At 38.9% G+C, this 22,884-nt stretch overlaps 1 protein-coding gene across 3 annotated transcripts in view; it reads left to right on the top strand.

Moving 5' to 3' along the window:
- The window catches only part of mpp2b (MAGUK p55 scaffold protein 2b), a 77,929-nt gene that overhangs the window by 48,674 nt on the left and 6,371 nt on the right, over positions 1–22,884 (top strand). For all 3 annotated transcript variants that reach the window (XM_061909148.1, XM_061909147.1, XM_061909146.1), the window contains 6 exons: positions 9,510–9,610; positions 17,462–17,614; positions 17,850–18,005; positions 18,260–18,487; positions 19,141–19,272; positions 19,377–19,479. In XM_061909148.1, the coding sequence (XP_061765132.1) occupies positions 9,512–9,610; positions 17,462–17,614; positions 17,850–18,005; positions 18,260–18,487; positions 19,141–19,272; positions 19,377–19,479 (871 nt within the window). In that variant the 5' untranslated portion in view covers positions 9,510–9,511. The remainder of the gene's footprint in view (positions 1–9,509; positions 9,611–17,461; positions 17,615–17,849; positions 18,006–18,259; positions 18,488–19,140; positions 19,273–19,376; positions 19,480–22,884) is intronic.

Genomic DNA, 22,884 nt, shown 5'->3' with positions numbered 1-22,884 from the left:
ATCGTTAGTTGCAGCCCTAGAAGCACAGCTTTGACTTTTGGTGAGTGACTACAGCTTTTTTTTTTAAACAAATACCCATTTGCTTGGGAACCTATATCACTCCTTGTTGCGACTTTATCTCTAATCTCATCTGTTTTTAACTTCTGTTGGCGACTTAGCCCAGAAGCCAACAATAGCTCCTCTCTGCTGCTTGCTCGGTGTGTCAAATGTTTAGCTACACCTCGGTTTAAAAGTGCCTCTCTCCATAACCCTTACGGACTAGGCTACTGTAGTGGGTGACTAAAAAGTAGTTTTAAACCTAACAGCCAGCGGCTTTCACCACAGTGCGTGAGTAAAAGCTCTGTCTATTTCCGCACACAAGCGTAAGGCTATAAACCTAACATGAACAAAATGAATGAAAATTGCTTTGACATAGTAACTACTAACTAATTTCTTTATAAGAATTAATAAACACATTTTGTTACTACTTAGAACACAAATAATCTGAGTACTTTCAACGCTGATTATCTAGCCGTAAAACACTTGGGCAACCTTAAGCATGTTGCACAGTTTATTAAGATACCGTATACTGCCATTTGGACTGAAAATACCACGGTATCAGATTTGTTCCATATCGCCCAGCCCTACTCACAAATGATACAAGAGAATGAGGTTCTACTGTGTTTACTCTTGGGGCATGTGGGAAGTAATAGTAATCTAGAGAAGATTGACAGCAATAAATAAAATATGGACTGTTTCTACAAATTGAATGGTAAAGTAAGTGGTTTGTATTGCACTGTTCATATCTAAGGCATAGCAACAGGGTAAGCTAGCATTCTTATAAAAAAAGGGTTATACTGTAAATCCTCGAATGTTACAACACTGTAATTACAAATTTGCTCAACCAGCAGTGGTTTGTACCCTTGCAACCATATGTTTGCACTCTTGATAAATACTGGCAATTGCTAAATAAGTCCTAGTGTGAATCTGAGTGTGAATGGTGTTGGCGACTTGTCCAGTGTGTACTTTGCCTTCCGCCCGAGTGCAGCAAGGATAGGCTCCAGCACCCCCACGACCCCAAGAAGGACAAGCGGTAGAAAATGGAGGGATGGAAATACTGTACACTGCCTGGCCATTGAAAAGATCGCACACAATAATATTTTGTTGCATCACCTTTGGCTTTGATCATGTCACGTATTCTGTGTGACATTGTTCACGCAAACTCCTGCAATGTTACGTTTTTAGTTCTGTCCAAAGTTGCCTGGATTTTATGTTGATGATTAGGACGACTGCACAGTTTCCACACTTATGCTTCCAATTTTTGGTAATGCGTTGAACATCTCTTACTCTGATTTTCATCTTTTCAGCAATCTCTTAAAAATGTTTTGTCATGCTTGATGCATGCTTACAATTAACATATTTTTCATGACCACAGACGCTGATCAGAAATCCTTAAACCATACGATGCACCCACTTTTGCTTCATATCTCAAGACAAGTATGCCTAGTAAAGCGATGTTTCAAATGTTATAACCCAACTCTTAAAGGACATTAGGATGTAAAAAGTTTAGCAAATCAGCATGTTGACTAATGAACGCATCGTTAACTTATAAATGACTTATAAGGTGTATTGTATGCCCAATGAAATGCATCACTTAAAAGGTTCTACCTCTCTCTTAAGTGATATCTTACACCAACTGAACGATTAATAATGACATATTTGTAAGGATTTATTTGACAAAGTGAAACGTTTCCCCATGAGAATTGCAACAAACGCCTCTCACTATACTTTCTCTTTCCCTAACCGCCACTTCTTAGCAACAACGCAACCTTCATTAAATGCTGTATAAGAGGTTCACGTTCCCCCTGCCGTGCTCAAAGCACACACAATAACAGCCCAGATAGTTTAGCAGCCTCTGTGACATTGGCTTTAATTCTACCTCTCCTTAATGGGAGAAGATTTTAAGACAGAAAAAGCCCATTTTGATTTTCTCTCATTGCAATTCCTTCCTTGTTGACAAGTGATGCCAAAGGCCATCACGCTGTAATAATATTATTTATTGTATGGCGCTGAATGTCACATTCATGTATATACGACTTTCTTTAAAGAGTGTAATTAAACATGAATCTTTAAATCTGGTTGCAGGCAAATGTACTGTTTAGTCGGTCACATCGTTTTGTGTTCCACTGACTACGTTTACTGTCCGTGCACACAACATTCAGGTTAACGTTCACATTCTCTTTAAGAAAAGACATGTTTGCATTTACAAAAAATAAGAATATTCATACTTACATGTTGATCATCATTTTATGATTTTTTTGTGGCATTATAGGCTTTATCAATCAGCTGATTAATTTCCCATCTACCTGTATGCTTTACTTGATCAATTGTTTGGATAAGACCGGCATGCAGTTTTTCCGATACTCATATTGTTACAGAACTTACGCTTATTTATGCATTCCATAATATTTTGTTCCTAAAAGATATCTATCATTACAATTGTTTCCTCCAAACCCTAAAAACATTTTCCTTCTCTGTTCAACCCCATGCCAGACCCAAACAAATCCCACAATTCTCTGAGATCCAAGCAGTGAGCACGCGCAATAACGACCTAATATTCCATCTGGTTGCATTTTTACGTTGGGTCCCAGGGGATGTAACAATATGAATATTTCATATCATGATTATTGTTACCAAAATGATCATGGTTATCATTATCGCAATATTGCTGAATGTGCTCAAATCTGGACCAAATCTGGAGGAAAAGACTCCAGATCCCGGGACAGTTGAGGACTTGAATGACACTATGGACTTGTGTAGCGCTTTTCTACTTTTGAGGTGCTCAAAGTGCTTTGACACTATTTCCACATTCACCCATTCACACATATTCACACACCGGTGGCGGAAAGTTGCCATGCAAGGCGCTAACCAAGACCCATTAGGAGCAAGGACACAATGAATGTGACGAGTATGGCAGAAGCTGGAATTGAACCTGAACCCTCAACATGGCCAGCAAACGCAACTAATCACATGACTCTCCAGGCAACATGGTCACCAAACACAACTAGTCACGTGACTCCCCTGCCAAGATGGCCATCAAACACAACTAGTCACCTGACTCTTCTGCCAACATGGCCAGCAAACACAACTAGTCACCTGACTCTCCTGCCAGTTTGATGGCCAGTTGCATCAGATGTGAGAGATGACATCAGATGTGTAAGTGAGACAGTCAGAGTTGCTAAGAATTTAACATTAATGGAAAATTCCATTGGAACTGCTTGGGATCATTTTTGACTCCACTTATAGAAGAGTGGGGTAGTCATACAAAAACTGCAATTTCTTAAAATGAATGAAAGTAAACTGTACATCTGATGTAAAAATTATACAACATCAAGTAGTGGGGTTGTCCAAAAAATTGATTTCAGAATGAATTGCGATTCGTATTTGTAACAATTCTCAATCGCTTCAAAAAAAGTATTTTTTTAATTTTAAATTTTTTTAATATATAAAGTCTGTCCTGTCCAACCACTAATACAAATCATATTGTTGATGTACATGCCAATATCTGCTGTACATAATTACTTAAGAAAGGGTAAGTGTGAGATACTTCTGTTGTTGCCTTTTTAGTATTTGACTTTATTAAATGTTTGGGCAGAATTGTATTCAACACAACTAGTTTTTTTTAAAGTAATATAGGAGTTTATCACAGCGCGATCTGTTTTATGGACGATTGTAGTTATTCATAGAACTGGCACCCAATGTTTACTTTTTTATCTATTGCATCAAAACATTTGCAATTCAACGACTTGGTGCATTTGCAAACAGCTAAAATTATGTACAAAGCAAACTATAACGTGCTACCCTAAGAATGTATCACAATTCTCAACAAAAGGGGATACATTTAACCTTAGACGAAAATCTAATTTAAAACATATGTATGCACGTACAACACTAAAACATTTAGCATGTGGAATTCAATTATTGAATAAGTAAGGAAGCCAAACAGTATACTAATATGATTTAGTTTAAGAAACTGTTTAAACAACACGTGTTCACAAAGTACACAGAAGAATCTTGATAAATATATTTGCACTTTTTTCCTTTAAATTAGATAATCTCATTCATTTCCTGGGTCAAACATAAATCACTCACTATTTATTTATGAGAACTTTAAGTGTTTATATATTTATGTCTAATTAATTTATGTATTTATTAATTGTTTACTTATTGTATATTATTTATTCACAGAAACAACAACAAATGAAATAAAACTGCTCTGATGCGAAAGGCTAGGGTCGGTTTAAATAAATTCTGCTTTTTCCTACTCCTTTTCGGCCTTGCTGTAAAAACTGGAAATATGTGATGTATCATATTGTGATTGAATTGTATGCATGTTCGAAATAAACCTAAACCAACCAACCAAAAGTACTCATACACACACTGAACTATTTTAAACAAGTTTAAAACATTTTAAGAAATAGACCCACACTATATTTTATCGGCAGAAGAAACATTTAATGTTATGTTTTATTAAGAGCAATATCATTTTTGAGTGTTTGAATACTGTATGTTTATTTTCTTCTATTTTCATTTGCAATTATTTGAGTGTTTTTTTAATGATAAAGAAAAAACAGGTGGTGTGCCTTTGCTGCTATGTTGTGGACAATACGAGCAAAGCAGGCTAATGACCATGAATTTGAATTTCAAGTTGAAACGGAAAATCATTATTTATGTGACCCAACCAAAGCAACCATTCCCACTCATGGCGCAAAAACCTGCAGCCAACATAAGAAGTCAACATACATGGTCAGGTCACATATACAACAACCTCCTCACTGACCTTTGTGGATAATATTAAAAGCGTCCATGTACAATACATTTTTCAAAATTACACCCATTTAAATCTTTTACATCGCATGATAGGAAAGATGCAAAACACTCCACACTTATCCATGTTTGGCACATTTTAGCTGCTTAATATTTTCAATTGATTGTAAAACTTTAAAGAGGTCGTTTCAGAAGAAAACAAGGTAAAAGTCGACTTTCACATACTGTTAATATCCAATTATAGTTATTAATAATCTATCTATTATATTACATTGTTTGTTTATATATATCTGTGTGTGTGTGTGTATGTATGTATGTATGTATGTTGTATGTTTATATATATATATATATATATATATATATTTTTTTTTTTTTACCTTACATGCAGTATGACTTTGATCCTGGCAAACATTTTTTTAGCCTACTGCGGGCAAGATTAGGTTGTAGTAGGAAGTTTCCTAATGTGGAAATATGTCAAAGTATATTGTATTCATGTTAGCATTTAAAGGGGAACTGCACTATTTTGGAAATTTTGCCTATCGTTCACAATCAATATGAAAGACATGAAGAAGGATGGATTTATTTTTAATGTATTCTAAATATTAAATAAATCCGATCAAAAGTCAGCTTATAATGGAGCCTGTTGGAGCCGTTCAATTCTGCTTATAAAGCCCCGAAAAAACATCCACACACTTAAGGGTTTATATACGGTACATTATGTAAGTATATATGTTAAAGTTAAAGTACCAATGATTGTCACACACACACACTAGGTGTGGCTAAATTATTCTCTGCATTTGACCCATTACCCTTGATCAGCCCCTGGGAGCTGAGGGAAGCAGTGGGCAGCAGCGGTGCCGCGCCCGGGAATACTTTTTGGTGATTTAACCCCCAATTCCAACCCTTAATGCTGAGTGCCAAGGAGGGAGGTAATGGGTTTTAAATGAGATTAAATAATGGGTAATGGGATTAAATAAGCTCTGCTTCTTCCTACTCCTTTTCGAACATGTTGAAAAGAGAAACTGGAAATTGTGATGTATCATGTTGTATGCTTGTATGTTCGAAATAAACTCAAACTCAACTCAACAACCACCCAAATCAGTTTTTTCAACTGGTAAAAGAAGCGCACATGAAGATGCAGAGCCTTTGTATAGACAGTCTACACTCACTGAGGCGTTTCATGAATAAGGTCAGTTTAAACAAAACTGTGCGCTTACAGAAAATTTGGTTCACTACATTGCCGAAGACATGCTCCCTACCCTTTTAAAGGCCTACCGATACCCACTACTCCCGACCTTGCAGTCTGATAGTTTATTTATCCATCCATCCATTTTCTACCGCTCAATGATGAAATCTTAACAATGCAACACATGCCCAATACGGCCGGTTTAGTTTACTAAATAGCAATTTTAAATTTTGCCCAAAGTATCTTGTTGAAAACGTCGCGGTATGATGACGCGTGCGCGTGACGTCACGGATTGTAGCGGACATTTTGATCCAGCACCGATCCCAGCTATAAGTCGTCTGCTTTAATCGCATAATTACACAGTACTCTGGACATCTGTGTTGCTGAATCTTTTGGAATTTGTTCAATTAATAATGGAGATGTCAAAGAAGAAAGATGTAGGCGGGAAGCGGTATTTTGCGGCCGCCTTTAGCAACACAAACACAGCCGGTGTTTCCTTGTTTACATTCCCGAAAGCTGACGGTGAAGCTTTACTATGGAACAGAGCGGTCAAGCGAACATGGATCTCTACCAGATGTCAACCGGCAGGTTTCGGTGAGAAAATGGTGATATTAAGTCGGCTCTTACCGTAGTTATGAGCGGAGAGCTTGCTTCGTGCCTCCTGCAGCTGCGCACTCTCTTGCCTCCTCCCACCAGCCGCCCCCGACCGTCGGATGCTTACAACGTGGAGGAGGGGAGGAAAAAAAATCTCAGCCCGGCTGCCTTGCCTCGTCGAGAAACATGGCTTCCCTCGAAGACACTGGCGGTCACCACACCCGTGGCCAAACCCCTCTGACTTTCAGGTACAACCATATAATCTCACTAACACAATAAGCAGATAAGGGATTTTCCTGAATTATTCTAGTAAACGTGTCTAATAAAATCTGAATCGCTCCCACTGCCCTCGTTTTTTTTTTTTCCTCTCACTTTCTTCATCCACGAATCTTTCATCCTCGCTCAAATTAATGGGGAAATCGTCGCTTTCTCGGTCCGAATCGCTCTCGCTCCTGGTGGCCATGATTGTAAACAATGTTCAGATGTGAGGAGCTCCACAACCCATGACGTCACATGCACATCCTCTGCTACTTCCGGTACAGGCATGGCTTTTTTTTTAGCGACCAAAAGTTGCGAAGTTTATCGTCGATGTTCTGTACTAAATCCTTTCAGCAAAAATATGGCAATATCGCGAAATGATCAAGTATGACACATAGAATGGACCTGCTATCCCCGTTTAAATAAGAAAATCTCATTTAAGTAAGCCTTTAATACAGATGAGAAACTGGCATTTCACAAAAGGCTTAACATTTGACAAACATTTGTCATGTTGTCATGTCATGATGATGTTTCCTCACTTGGAATCTGCCAAGCTAAAGTATTTTTTTCAAATGGCCTGTGAATCAATCTGCTATTACTGTAGTATTTATTTTGTTACACTGCATTTTTTACAAAGGTCCTAACTGGATTGTCAGTTAAGTAATGGAAAACTCTGCATATGCCTTCATGTTCAATATTGAAGTGCAACTTTGTATGTCAGTACTTTATTTCGCCCTTTTATTTGTTTTTTTGATTGTGTATATTTGAGGGTCTTCCAGTTCCTCCTCCACTGAGACAGGTTTTTTTTTTGCTTTTGGTTTTTATTTTTATTCCAACGCAAAATGTTGCTGACGGACGGAGTATATTTTATTGCTATTCATTTGGTGTATTTAACTTAATGGAGATATAAAAGTGCTAATTCCAATTACAATGTTAAAATATACAATAAATACAAGTTTATTGCTTTGGAAAGGGTGTACCGGTACTTGCATTCTTATGTTTTATCATATCAGTGATTAGTTTGCTCTCAAAACAGTGTTGCATCTTCAAGCAAAATTTATCGGCCGAGGCCTACATGTTGTCCGATTTCTGCAATACAAGCAACAAAAGTTACCCAAAAGTGAGGAAAAAAGCCTGGTACAGTGAGACCCAATTGATTAAAGATAATTATGTGGGCCATCTAACTTGGCCTGCTGCTCTAATGTCTACTCTGCCAGGTGCAAATCTGGCCTTCCTCCTGCTGGAGGAGAGGTGGTTAAAAAATGAAAATACTTGGAAGACTCATCCAATTAGTAATTCCATTTACTTATGAAATGATTGTATGAGAGGGCGGAAGGGCTGCGTAATGAACAAGGTCATCAGCTCCAGTCCGGCTTCTATTTCCTCCTGAGTATAATCCAAGATGTGACTTGTGTCCTTTTTCTGGCTTTGAGGTCAAGATCAACATGTGGCACTGAACATGGCCTTTCTAAAACCCTACTACAATATGTATTGGCTGAATACTTTTGTATATACTGAGAGAAAAACTTACATTGTGCTCTACACACATGGGTTTGAATCCCATTCTCGTCGGAAAAACATCTACTATAATGTTCAACAAATATTTCTTTATATTGACTTCCTCTCATCCCGAGTGCTTTGATTGGTTTAGCATTGATGTGTAAGTCACATTTGGTCTGAGCCAGTTACTTGCTGTAAACATGGAATTATCACAGTGTCAGATGCAGGATAAACACACCAACTCTGTTTTGATATTTCCTCTTGGCTGTAAGACTTGCAAGAAAATAAAACTTGTTTTGACACCATCAAGTGTTTCCTAACTATTTGTAATAAGCTCTTGTTATACCTTTCATTAGCCAGTAAACTTGTTCTACCCAAATTAACAGCAAATTCTGCTAGTTACTGCCAAGTGGTTTAATCCATTTTGCTGACGACACAGCCTTGTTAATATAAATAATATGTTGAAAAAATATAGCTGGATTGAAAACCTTCTAAAGCAGTGATATTCGGAAAAAAATGTTTTGGACGGCCATATTTCCTTAAAGCCAATACTTAAAAATATAAATTCAATATGTTGTATATTTGAGAGGACCAGCGTCCTATACAGTAGATATTAGATTTTAGTCTATATATTTTGTCAGAGTTTAAGGAGCGCGCTGCTCTTTAAGGACCTACTGCAAAAGTGTGAGTCGTGGACTCGTGGACCACCATTTGAATAAATGTGGAACAACTAACTAATAACTGCATCTGAAGTACACAAGCTACAGCAACACTTTGGTTACACAAATCACATTATGAAAAACTGTACTGCCGTCAAATAGGAGAGGACTCAACAGAGTGCCTTGAGGAATGCTTCAGTTATGTAAATGACAAGTTTAGACCCCAGTGTTTACTAGCAAGGTTAAAATGTCAATGCAAAGATCTGCTGCCAAAGTGTTTACACTGATCCAAGTTTCTCTATACAACATGAGCACTCTAGTGTTTTTAGGAATTTTCTGCCAAAAAATGTTTGTCTCTTAAGTTTTGAACTGAACTCGGGAGCCAGTATAGTGTCATTACCTGGATGGATTTAGCCCTCGGACCACCAGTTGAATAGCCTTGTTTTAAAGAAACCACTGTATATTTCCAGTCTGTAATTTTTGCATGTTTTGTATTTTGTCTGTAGCCATGCATCAGGCCTTTGACACGCTGAGTGACAGCATCAGCTCCACCACTGCCAATGACCTGGATCTCATCTTCCTCAAAGGCATCATGGAGAGCCCCATGGTAAGAACAAAGTAGTGTTATGGTACTGATAATTTGTTGCTGATCATGGTGTTTTTAATTATCTATTTGTGAACGCCTAACTCTTTCTCTAACATGTCAAACTTACTTAATTTTATTTTTCGACAAAGGTTGCATGGAAACGGGTATGACAGTAAAGATAATAGGACAAAAAGAGAGCAAAATATTTTTCCGAATGGCTGTCATAATGACATTGAAATGCTAGATAAGATAAATTCTAATTAGTGTACGAGGGAGCAGCAGATGCAACATGTGGCTTTAAAATGCAATTAAACAAAAATAGCCATGAGTCACACATTTGTTTGTATTGTAAACTGGACTTGTGGATTTTGTGCAAGGAAGTTCCCTTTATTGTTGACAAATTCAAATTGACCAAAGTGTGTCAAATCCAATTAATTTAAAGCATTTAGTAGCTTATTTGCACAAATGACATACGTGCTTTGAAGAACATTCCAAATCAATTTTCTTTTGGCGTAATCTCATTTTTAGTATTACAGCTTATAATGTGCTATCAAATTCAAATGATAGAGTGAGGATTTAATTTTTTGGCCTCATCTTTATGATATAAAGGTGGTAAAATGGAAGTCTAGCAGTAGCAGACTTCTAGGTGGTACTTCTCTAATATTGTGGTTTAAAAAGCCCCTTTAAGCCAATTAAGAGTTGGTGCATCGAAAACATAGCAGTGTTTCTCCTGATTTGGTTATATTGGTTTTATTCAACAAATGTCCATGCTAGTGTTGCACAATTAAAACAGGAATTCTATTGACTTTGAATTACATAGCTGCTGAAGCTAGCTAATAGTAAAGATGCCATACTGACTTGTGTAGATTTTTCTTCCAGGGTTATACACACTCTTGACCTCAGTAGTGGATCTATAAACACTTAACAGGCTGTAAATCGGTCTGTACTAGCAAAGCTCTCGTAGCCAGAAAGATCAAGAGCAATCCTTCCTGTATATGTACAGTGGATTGATTGCACCAGGCTCACTGTAGAATGAATAGTAGTGATGATCCAACTCACTATAACCTCAAATGTACATCTTGCATAAGGTAATAGAGACATTTCATATAAAACGTTACCGCGACAAACTTCAGATATGGGTGTGTGTATGCGTGCGTGTGTGTGTGTGTATGTATATGTGTATATATATATATATATATATATATATTAGGGGTGTGGGAAAAAATCGATTCGAATACAAATCGCGATTCTCAGGTTGTGCGATTCAGAATCGATTCTCATTTTTAAAAAAATCGATTTTTAATTGTATTTTTAATTCTTATTTTTTTTATCAATCCAACAAACCAATACACAGCAATACCATAACAATGCAATCCAAAACCAAACCTGACCCAGCAACACTCAGAACTGCAATAAACAGAGCAATTGAGGAGACACAAACACGACGAGAACAAACCAAAAGTAGTGAAACAGAAATGAATATTATCAACAACAGTATCAATATTAGTTATAATTTCAGCATAGCAGTGATTAAAAATCCCTCATTGACATTCTCATTAGACATTTATAAAATGTCGATCTCATAAGCTTGACAACACACTGTGTCCAAAGTTTTCACAAAGATAAAATAAGGCATATTTTTTGTTTGTTTAATAGTTAAAACAAATTTACATTATTGCAATCAGTTGATAAAACATTGTCCTTTACAATTATAAAAGCTTTTAAAAAAAAATTTACTACTCTGCTTGCATGTCAGCAGACTGGGGTAGATCCTGCTGAAATCCTATGTATTGAATGAATACAGAATCGTTTTGAATCAGAAAATTATCGTTTTTGAATCGAGAATCGCGTTGAATCGAAAAAATCGATATATTATCGAATCGCGACCCTAAAAATCAATATTGAATGGAATCGTGGGATATATATATATATATATATATATATATATATATATATATATATATATATATATAAGAAAATAAGTATTTGAACAACCTGCTATTTTGCAAGTTCTCCCACTCAGAAATCATGGAGGGGTCTGACATTTTCACAGTAGGTGCATGTCCACTGTATGAGAGATAACCTAAAAATAAAAATCCAGAAATCCATCCATCCATCCATTTTCTACCGCTTATTCCCTTTCGGGGTCGCGGGGGGCGCTGGCGCCTATCTCAGCTACAATCGGGCGGAAGGCGGGGTACACCCTGGACAAGTCGCCACCTCATCGCAGGGCCAACACAGATAGACAGACAACATTCACACTCACATTCACACACTAGGGCCAATTTTAGTGTCGCCAATCAACCTATCCCCAGGTGCATGTCTTTGGAGGTGGGAGGAAGCCGGAGTACCCGGAGGGAACCCACGCATTCACGGGGAGAACATGCAAACTCCACACAGAAAGATCCCGAGCCTGGATTTGAACCCAGGACTGCAGGACCTTCGTATTGTGAGGCAGACGCACTAACCCCTCTGCCACCGTGAAATCCAGAAATCACTATCTATTATTTTTTTAACAATTTATTCATGTGATACAGCTAAAAATAAGTATTTGAACACCTGTCTATCAGCTACAATTCTGTACCTCAAAGACCTGCTAGTCCGCCTTTAAAACTCCTCCTCCACTCCACTGTATTATACTGAATCAGATGCACCTGTGTGAGGTCGTTAGCTGCATAAAGACACCTGTCCACCCCATACAATCAGTAAGACCCAAACATTCAGCATGGCTAAGAGCAAAGAGCTGTCCAAAGACACCAGAGACAAAATTGTACAACTCCACAAGGATGGAAAGGGCTACGGAGTAATTGCCAAGCAGCTTGGTGAAAAAGGGTCCCCTGTTGGAGCAATCATTAGAAAATGGAAGAAGCTAAACATGACGGTCAATCTCAATCGAAGTGGAGCCCCATGCAAGATATCACCTTGTGGGATTTCAATGATGCTAAGAAAGGTGAGGAATCAGCCCAGGACTACACGGCAGGACTTGGTCAATGACCTGACAAGAGCTGGGACCACTGTTTCCATGGTCACTGTCAGTAATTCACTAAGACGTCATGGTTTGAAATCATGCATGGCACGGAAGGTTCCCCTGCTCAAACCAGCACATGTTAAGGCCCGTTTTAAGTTTGCCAATGACCATTTGGATGATCTAGAGCAGTGGTTCTTAACCTTGTTGGAGGTACCGAACCCCACCAGTTTCATATGCACATTCATCAAACCCTTCTTTAGTGAAAAATAAAATGTTTTTTTTATTTTTTTTTTCAAATTCAATACAAAGTTATATGTTTTGTTTTTTTACTAGTGCAAAACATGAACATCACCTTGTTCAAAGAACGAAAACAACACAGTGCATGAACTCACAACAAATTACACACTTGCAAATTGGATGGAAAATTAGAGGGAACATTGTTTGGGGGGTAGCCATAATACTTAGACTTCCTTTTTATTGTCATTCAAATGTTAACTTTACAGTACAGATATGCCGATTGGGAGATGTTTTTATTTACACGATTGATTGATTGATTGAATGAAACTTTTATTAGTAGATTGCACAGTACAGTACATATTCCGTACAATTGACCACTAAATGGTAACACCCGAATAAGTTTTTCAACTTGTTTAATTAGGTCTGGGTTCACGTTAATCAATTCATGAGTCTGGTGTGTCTTGACCGCTGCGGCAGAGGCTCTGCCGAACCCCTGAGGTTCGATCGAACCCAGGTTAAGAACCACTGATCTAGAGGAGTCATAGGAGAATATTTTGTGGACAGATGAGACCAAAATTTACCTTTTTGATCATAACTCCACTATGCGTGTTTAGAGGAAGAAGAATGATGCTTACCATCCCAAGAACACCATTCCTACTGTGAAGCATGGGGGTGGTAGCATCATGCTTTGGGGTTGTTTTTCTGCTCATGGGACAGGATGACTATACTGTATTAAAGAGAGGATGACTGCAGCCATGTATTGTGAGATTTTGGCCAAAAACCTCCTTCCCTCAGTCAGGTCATTGAAGATGAGTCGTGGCTGGATCTTCCAACATGACAATGACCCAAAGCACACAGCCAGGAAAACCAAGAAGTGGCTTCGTAAGAACCATATCAAGGTTCTGGAGTGGCCTAGCCAGTCTCCAGACCTAAATCCAATTGAAAATTTTTGGAGGTAGCTTAAAGTCTGTGTTACTCAGCGACAGCCCCGAAACCTGACTGATCTAGAGAAGATCTGTATGGAGGAGTGGGCGAAAATCCCTCCTGCAGTCTGTGCAAACCTGGTGAAGAACTATAGGAAACGTTTGACCTCTGTAATTGCAAACAAAGGCTACTCTACCAAATAGTATTATTGGTGTTCAAATACTTTTTTTCAGCTGTATCACACAAATAAATTGTTAAAAAACTATAGATTGTGATTTCTGGATTTTTCTTTTTAGGTTATCTCTCATACTGTGGACATGCACCTACCGTGAACATTTCAGACCCCTCCATGATTTCTAAGTGGGAGAACTTACAAAATAGCAGGGTGTTCAAATACTTATTTTCTTCATTGTATGTATAAGTAAATAAGAAACTGTTATCTCCATGAAGAGTGCTTCATATTCGTGTCACCATGTTGTCCAAGAGCCAAACACTGACAGATTGCTCTAGCAGGTTACACTGAAATGTGCCAAAGCACTAAATCAGCAAGCGTGTGCCAATACACTGAGAGAGGCTGATATGAAAATATTTTTTTCTAAAGGCTGCAGTACATGTAATGAACTTCTTGGTGTACTTTTTTTGCACCATATATTTTATATTATCTAAGGTCTTGTTTACACCTAAAACGTTTTAGACAAATAATTTACGTCCATTAGCTGTAATGTATGAAATGGGACCTGTGATGAATTTTGCCATTTTGACTTAGAAGTGTTACTAAGTTGGATACTCGTGTTAAACAATGCCAATACATCTAATCATAAGGTTAATGCTTTTTGGGCGTGCGCTTGCACACAGTTTTGGATACCTCTGTTTGTGGGGTTTTGCAATTTGGCTAGGTTGTGACGTCACAGCGAGGTGGACATACAAAACCCAAAACCAGTGAAGTTGGTATGGTGTGTAAATCATAAATAAAAACAGAATACAATAATTTGCAAATCATTTTCTACTCATATTCAATTGAATAGCCTGCAAAGACAAGATATTTAATGTGCGAAATGAGAAACTTAAATTTTTTTTTTAAATTATTACCTTAGAATTTAAATGGTAGAAACACATTGCAAAAATAGTTGGCACAGGGGCATTTTTTTCCACTGTGTCACATGGCCTTTCCTTTTAACAACTCTCAGTAAACATCAGGGAACTGAGACCAATTTTCAGGTGGAATTCCTCCCCATTCTTGCTTGAGCTTGAGTTGTTTAAAAGTCAGGGGTCTTCGTTTTCGTATTTTACGCTTCATAATGTGCCACACATTTTCAGTGGGGAGACAGGTCTGGACTACAGGCAGGCCAGTCTGGTATGAAGCCACGCTGTTGTAACACGTGCAGAATGTGACTTGGCATTGTTTTGCTGAAATAAGCAGGGGCGTCCACAAAAAAGTTGTTGCTTTGATGGCAACATATGTTGCTCCAAAACTTGTATGTACCTTTCAGCAATAATTTTGCCTTCACAGATGTGTAAGTTACCCATGCCTTGGGCACTAATACACCCCCATACCATCACAGACGCTGGCTTTTGAACTTTGCGCCTATAACAATCCCGATAGTTATTTTCCTCTTTCTTCTGGAGGACACGATGTCCACAGTTTCCAAAAACAATTTGAAATGTGGACTCATCAGACCACAGAACATTTTTCCACTTTGCATCAGTCCATCTTAGATGGGCTCGGGCCGAGCAAAGCCGGCAGTGTTTCTGGGTGTTAATGATAAATGGCTTTGGCTTTGCATAGTAGAGTTTTAACTTACACTTACAGATGTAGCGACAAACTGTAGTTACTGACAGTGGTTTTCTGAAGCGCATGTGGTGATATCCTTTACACACAGACTTGGTTTTTGATGCAGTACCGCCTGAGGAATTGAAGCTCACGGGCATTCAATGTTGGTTTTCGGTCTTGCAGTGATTCCTCCAGATTCTCTGAATGTTTTGATGATATTACAGACTGTAGATCAGGGGTCGGGAACCTTTTTGGCTGAGAGAGCCATGAAAGCCAAATATTTTAAAATGTATTTCCGTGAGAGCCATATAATATATTTTTTTAAACTGAATCCAACTAAATGTGTGCATTTTTAAGTAAGACCAACATTTTTGGAGTAAATTAATTCTCTTATTCTTTTTAATAACATTGTTATTCTGAAGCTAACAGATAATAAATAAAACCCTTCTTACCATTAATGCGACTTCTTGAACAGGCACGGTAGAAAACGAATGGATGGATTAAGATACATGAGAATGTTTGTATTTTGAACGTTTTTTTTTAACACTGTGATTACCAGCAGAATTATTCATTACTTATCGTGTTAAGCTATGTCACCTAAGATTTATCTGAGAGCCAGATACGGTCATCAAAAGAGCCGCATCTGGCTCGAGAGCCAAAGATTCCTTACCCCTGCTGTAGATGGTGAAATCCCTAAATTCCTTGCAATAGCTGACTGTTCGACAATTTGCTCACACATTTGTTCACAAAGTGGTGACCCTCGCCCCATCCTTGTTTGTGAATGACTGAGCATTTCATGGAAGCTGCTTTTATACCCAATCATGACCCCCACCTGTTCGCAGGTAGCCTGTTCACCTGTGGGATGTTCCAAATAAGTGTTTGATGAGCATTCCTCAAATTTTCCAGTTTCTTTTGCCACTTGTGCCATCTTTTTTTAACCATGTTGCATGCATCAAATTCCAAATGAGCCAATATCTGCGAAAAATAACAAAGTTTACCAGTTCGAACATTAAGTATCTTGTCTTTGCAGTTTATTCAATTGAATATAGGTTGAAAAAGATTTGTATTCTTTTTTTATTTACGATTTACACAAGGTGCCAACTTCACTGGTTTTGGGTTTTGTACTTTAGACATTAATTCAATCTCTTAGCCAGAGCTACTGGCTAAGAGCTAAGCACTCTTCTTTAGGCTGTGAGGAAACACACAAAAAGGTAGGATTAACTTTTATTTCAATTTAATTGTGGCATGCACAAAGAAACACCAACATGCAGTGACGTAAATGCTGCTAAAAGCAGATTTAAAAAAAATGCACTCTATGAATCAATCAGCGAGTCTGTAAGTGTATCTAATGTTGTGATTGACCGAATCTGTATATTTATGAAGTTATTGACCGTGTCTGGGGAAAAAAATTGCTGCGACAACTTCAACATGTATTTTTAAACAGTGTACATTTTAGGGATAAATTATGAGGTATGGCGTGGTTTCATTTGCAATCTAGGAATGCCACCGCAATCAAAGGTCTTGTAGACAGACTAAAAAAAAGGGTTGTAAAAGTAACTGTGGAGTAAAATGTACGCATGAGTCACACCAAAGCATATCCAATGCCTATTATCTGGACAAGGAAGTGTTTTTTTATGTGATTAAAGTCATCATAGGTCAGCTTTAAAGAATAACTGCTGATGGCCCTGGATCTACTTAGTGGTTCATTGGCTGGGGAGGGGAAGAAAGTAAAAAATAAATGTCCACTCACTGAAATATTGATATGTCACAGAACATGCTGACCAAAACTAGGATAAACAAAAACTTTTATCTTTTTGTGCTGTCTGTTGTAGGTTTTGATATTGCCATTTGTTGTTTCACAGTTACTGAATGAGAAACCGCAGTCTAAAAACTTACTATCTAGAATTGACACTATCCTATTGTAATGCTGGTACTTTTTTTTTTAATCTGCTTTCTCCACATGAAAACTAAGGCTCATGAGCGCTTTGAAGAGCCCAAGCTTGAGGCAGTGAGGGAGAACAACGTGGAGCTGGTCCAGGACATCCTCAAGGAGCTCAGTCCACTGGCACACAGGAGCCACACAGCCGACGAGCTGCTCCGCATCTTGAAAGAGCCCCATTTTCAGGTTGTTAAACATAGGCTCTAAATCTCAGTGCAAACTCAGAATGAAGAGGCATTCAGGTCTGAGTGGAAATTAGGCTTAAAGGTGAATGCTGGGCCACTATCAATATAATTGATTTGCAGCTCTAGTGAGCTTCACAGATATGTGAGCATGGGTTGGAGCGTCTTATATATTCAATGAAGCATGATGTTGCCTTTATTTGATGGTTATAACAACATTGTCATGTATTTTCTGACAGTCTCTCCTGGAGACCCATGACTCTGTAGCTTCTAAAAACTATGAGACTCCACCTCCAAGCCCCTGTGCCTTCATGGATGCAGCCCTCAACAACCAACCTGTCCCACCTGACGCCGTCAGGATGGTGGGCATCCGAAAGGTGTCTGGTGAGCACCTGGTAGGTCTGATTGATTGTATTTTGGAAGCAACTCATGCACTACAGCGGGAAGTCTTGTTTTGGCCTTGTTTAAAAGAAGAAAAAAGATACCTCAAGACAAAATATAGAGGATATATCTCCCGTCAGTTCATTAGCCAATGGATCAATAGTCAATGTCATTGCCAAGATCAGCCTTTGTTCTGTTTTAACTTCAAATACTTAGATTAGCAAGCAGTGATAGAATTTCTTTGGCATTTAAACATTTTTGTGCACAGGGAGTAACGTTTCGAGTGGAGAGTGGCGAGTTGGTGATTGCCAGAATCCTCCATGGAGGCATGATTGACCAGCAAGGTTTGCTCCATGTGGGGGACATCATTAAGGAGGTGAATGGCAAGGAGGTGGGGAACGACCCCAAAGTGCTGCAGGAGATGCTGAAGCAGGCGAGTGGAAGCGTGGTGCTGAAGATCCTGCCCAGCTATCAGGAGCCACACACACCCAGACAGGTCAGTTCACATGAAAACATGAAAAAAGAGGTCAACAAGGTATTTGTTAATGTAACTGGAGTTGAAAAAAAAACTCCATGGACTCTTATTTTAGTTCCTGAAAAAGCCCTAATTTAGCTTACACACCCAGTCAAGTCTGTGTAACATTGTTTCAACTGGCTTGTTGAAAGACAGGCGTGTTTTTTAACATTAATAAGTCACTTGAGTATGAGAAAAGGCGTCAAGTGCAGAGGGGGCAGAGAATGGTTTCCATGGGTACGTATTTGGGCTCTATTTATCTATCCATCTCTCTCTCTCCCCGTTTCTCGGCGTTAAGTCTCTCTTTGTGGTGTCAGTGAAGGTTGTGGTTTGGGATTTGTTTTATGAGCTGTAGGCTCTGACAGAGAGTAGACTGGGGTGTTTATGGATGTTTTATAATGATGGACACCAGATCATTGATGTGTCATGCATAGCGAAAGAGGGCTATGTTTGCATCTCACTCAGTGTTATTTATCTTATTTCTCTCATGTGGCTAAAGAAGGTCATCTAAATGTTAGCAACACCTTTAATGATATATAGTAGAGTTCCACAATATAACAAAGTGTAACATCCATATTGGTTTGTATGCCTGTTTGTTTTGAATCTTCTTGTAATTCTTATACCTTCCATTCCAGGCATTTGTTAAGTGTCACTTTGACTATGACCCATCCCACGATAACCTGATTCCCTGTAAAGAAGCAGGACTTGGCTTCTGCAGTGGCGACATTCTGCAAATATTCAACCAGGAAGACCTCAACTGGTGGCAGGTCAGAAGAGCCTCGCACACAAACGTGCACTAAGATATTCAGAACAGAGGAGTTCAGGGTCTTGTTGACCTGTTTTTCTCAGCTTGATATGTTTCCATTCCTAGGCCTGCCACATCCAGGGAGGTAGTGCAGGTTTAATTCCAAGTCAGCTCCTTGAGGAGAAGAGGAAAGCCTTTGTGAAAAGAGATCTAGAGTTTGTTACCACAGGTACAGTACCACAGAGAACAAAGGAAAAGGGAGAGAAAAACTCCCAATTATGCAGATTTGACCCAATGCTGCATAAACACACCAGCACCAAAGACATCTGTTTCTCTCGGTATCATGCACGCATCTCATCCTGTCACCTCTACAGTCTGCCTGTGAGCGCTAGGGTACTAGTAATGAGAACAGCATGACTTTCAATGTGGCCTGGTCCAAGCTACTGCTTATCACAATCACTTTCAATAGGAACGTCAGCAATCGAAAATCAATACAACAGTACATTTAATTTGCATCCATGTGCTCTGTGCGGTTCTTGACAGACACAAAAGCTGGGGTGCAGCACAGTATTGCCTTTCAATCAGAAGGACAACAAAGATCATCACTGCGAATGTTATGATATACCAACACAATTGCAGTGTTTACTTATTAAATACCATCACTGTCGTCTGTATCTGTGCTGGCCCTGTGATGAAGTGGCAACTTGTCCAGGGTGTTCACCACCTTCCGCCCGAATGCAGCTGAGATAGGCTCCAGCACCCCCCGCACCCCAAAAGGGACAAGCGGTAGAAAATGGATGGATGGATGTCCAAATGTGTTATAATTCGTAAGCTATACTGGTCACCTATTTATATATGCCTTTATAAAAGACACCCTCCCAACATAGTTAATATAATAAGTATACATAATATATATAATTGCCATATAAGAGTATTCCTGACTGTGTATATTGTACAGTACAGTTCAGGAATACTATTTCTTATGTCAGCAGAACGTGTATATGCTGCCATCTAGTGGGAAATGATAACGAAGACCTTGAGCTGTATAGTGGTAATCCCTCCATTTTCTACTGCTTATCCCCTTCGGGGGTCGCGGGGTGGGGGTGCTGGAACCAATCTCAGCTGCACTTGAGCGGAAGGCAGGGTACCCCCCCCGGACAATTTACACATATTTACAGACAACATTCACATGCCAATTTAGTGTTGCCAATCATTTGGTTATTAATTTTTTCCAAAGGGGCAGTTGAAAAATAAGAAACAATATAAATCCAATTTCTCTGTCTCAAACACCAAATAATAGTAACACTGCGCAGAGAATAGTTACTTTTTTCAGGCAGAAAACTCACTTTTACCTCTTTATTGAAAAGGTAAAAGTGACGTCAAAGACAGAGAAGAGTAGGGAGGGAGAAAGAAGAGGAAGAGCCCGGACGCCTGCTTTGTGCTTTTCTACGAATTTGTCCTTGAATTCAATAGTGTGTTTCTCCTTATTAGACAAACCAAACAGTCTAGTTGCAATCGATTGAATGCCCTGAGAATACAATGACCTGGATAAATGAGAACATCCATTGACATTTTTCTGGCACTCTTATTGTAACCAAGAAGACAGCTGTCCACTCACCTGACTTTGTTTACCTCAACTGATCACACACGCATGTGCCAGACAAATTGCTTGATTGTTTGACAAGGGGTTGACAACTTTTTGCATCAAAAGAGCCATGTGACCCGGTTTCCACCTGACTCAAAACCGACTTGGAGCCACAAAACTTATTTGACCACTAAATTGAAGGTAACTTCACGTATCGTTTTCCTAAACGGTTTTTGCATCTTTCCCTAAGTGAGAAGCTCCAGCAGTTGCTTCCTGGCTAGTCATGTTTCTTAAGGCCTACTGAAATGAGATATTCTTATTTAAAGGGGGATAGCAGGTCCATTCTATGTGTCATACTTGATAATTTCCCGAAATTGCCATATTTTTGCTGAAAGGATTTAGTAGAGAACATTGACAATAAAGTTTGCAACTTTTGGTTGCTAATAAAAAAGCCTTGCCTGTACCGGAAGTATCAGACGATGTGCGTGTGACGTTATGGGTTGTGGAGCTCCTCACATTGTTTATAATCATGGCCACCAGCAGCGAGAGCGATTCTGACTGAGAAAGCGACGATTTCCCCATTAATTTGAGAGAGGATGAAAAATTTGTGGATGAGGAAAGTGACAGTGAAGGACTAGGAAAAAAAAACGAGAATGATTCTGGAAAATCCCTTATCTGTTTATTGTGTCACTAGTGTTTTAGTGAGATTATATGGTCGTACCTGTACAGCCTGAAAAGTCGGAGGGGTGTGGCCACGGGTGTGGTGACTGCAGTGTCTCTGAGAGAAGCCACGTTTCTCGACAGGGCAAGGCAGCCGTTCGGGCTGGGTTGAGATTTTATTTTTTTCCCCCTCCAACAACGGTGTAGCATCCGACGGTCGGGGGCGGCTGGTGGGAGGAGGCAAGAGAGTTGCAGCTGCCTCTTTGACAGGTGCAGGAGTAACAACGTAAGCTCGCCGCTCATGTCTACGGTAACAGCCGACTTATTACCATCATTTTCTCAGAAATCTGTCTGTTGACATTTGGTAGGCAACCATGTTCGCTCGACCGCTCTGTTCCATAGTAAAGCTTCACAGTCATCTTTCGGGAATGTAAACAAGGAAACACCGGCTGTGTTTGTGTTGCTAATGGCGGCCGCAGTACACCGCTTCCCACCTCCATCTTTCTTCTTTGACGTCTCATTATTAATTGAACAAATTGCAAAAGATTCAGCGACACAGATGTCCATAATAATGTGGAATAATGCGATGAATGAGACAACTTATAGCTGTGAATGGTGCTGGACCAAAATGTTCTCTACAATGCGTGACGTCAAGCGTCATCATACCGCGACGTTTTAGCATGATACTTCCGCTCAAAATTTAAAATTGCAATCAAGTAAACTAAACCGTCCGTATTGCCATGTGTTGCAATGTTAAGATTTCATCATTGATATATAAACTATTAGACTGCGTGGTGGGTAGTAGTGGGTTTCAGTAGGCCTTTTAAGATTCACTTTTGCGTAATTATTCTTCCATTGTGTCCACCATTTTTCTCCTATACAAAGTATTTCCATGGTGTACAGCCTACCTTTGCCTTCTCCACCATTAATATTTGTAATAAAAATTTTAAAACGCACGAATGAACAGCATAGTGACTACAGTACACAGAAGCACAAACCAGCTGGAGCCACAATTGAAAGGCTCTGCAACACCATAGGTTGCAGAGCCTTGGGATAGCAATTTGGTGCGTTCAGTAACACTTGCAGACTCAAAACATGACTCCAAGTCTCTTGTTGAATTTGATTAGACTATTACTGTATGCTACTACTTTATTTGGCTCTAATGTGAGTTATTTCGCAACCCTACTCAATAAAAAAAGCATACAGATTGAGTTGACCAATGTGTGTTTAATTGTGTCAAAACCAAGACAGTGTATGAAGACTGGTTCGTATATCTGGTGAAACAAATGTTGGAATTAAAACTGAGGGCCCATTGTATATTTTATATACAGGTATAATTAAAAATGTTTTTTTTAAATAATTGTATTTATTATTTTCATATCTGTCCTT

This window comes from Nerophis ophidion, linkage group LG08 (genome assembly GCF_033978795.1).
Source record: "Nerophis ophidion isolate RoL-2023_Sa linkage group LG08, RoL_Noph_v1.0, whole genome shotgun sequence".
In the NCBI taxonomy this organism is placed as follows: Eukaryota; Metazoa; Chordata; class Actinopteri; order Syngnathiformes; family Syngnathidae; genus Nerophis; species Nerophis ophidion.
This window is presented reverse-complemented; position numbering and strand designations above follow the sequence as displayed.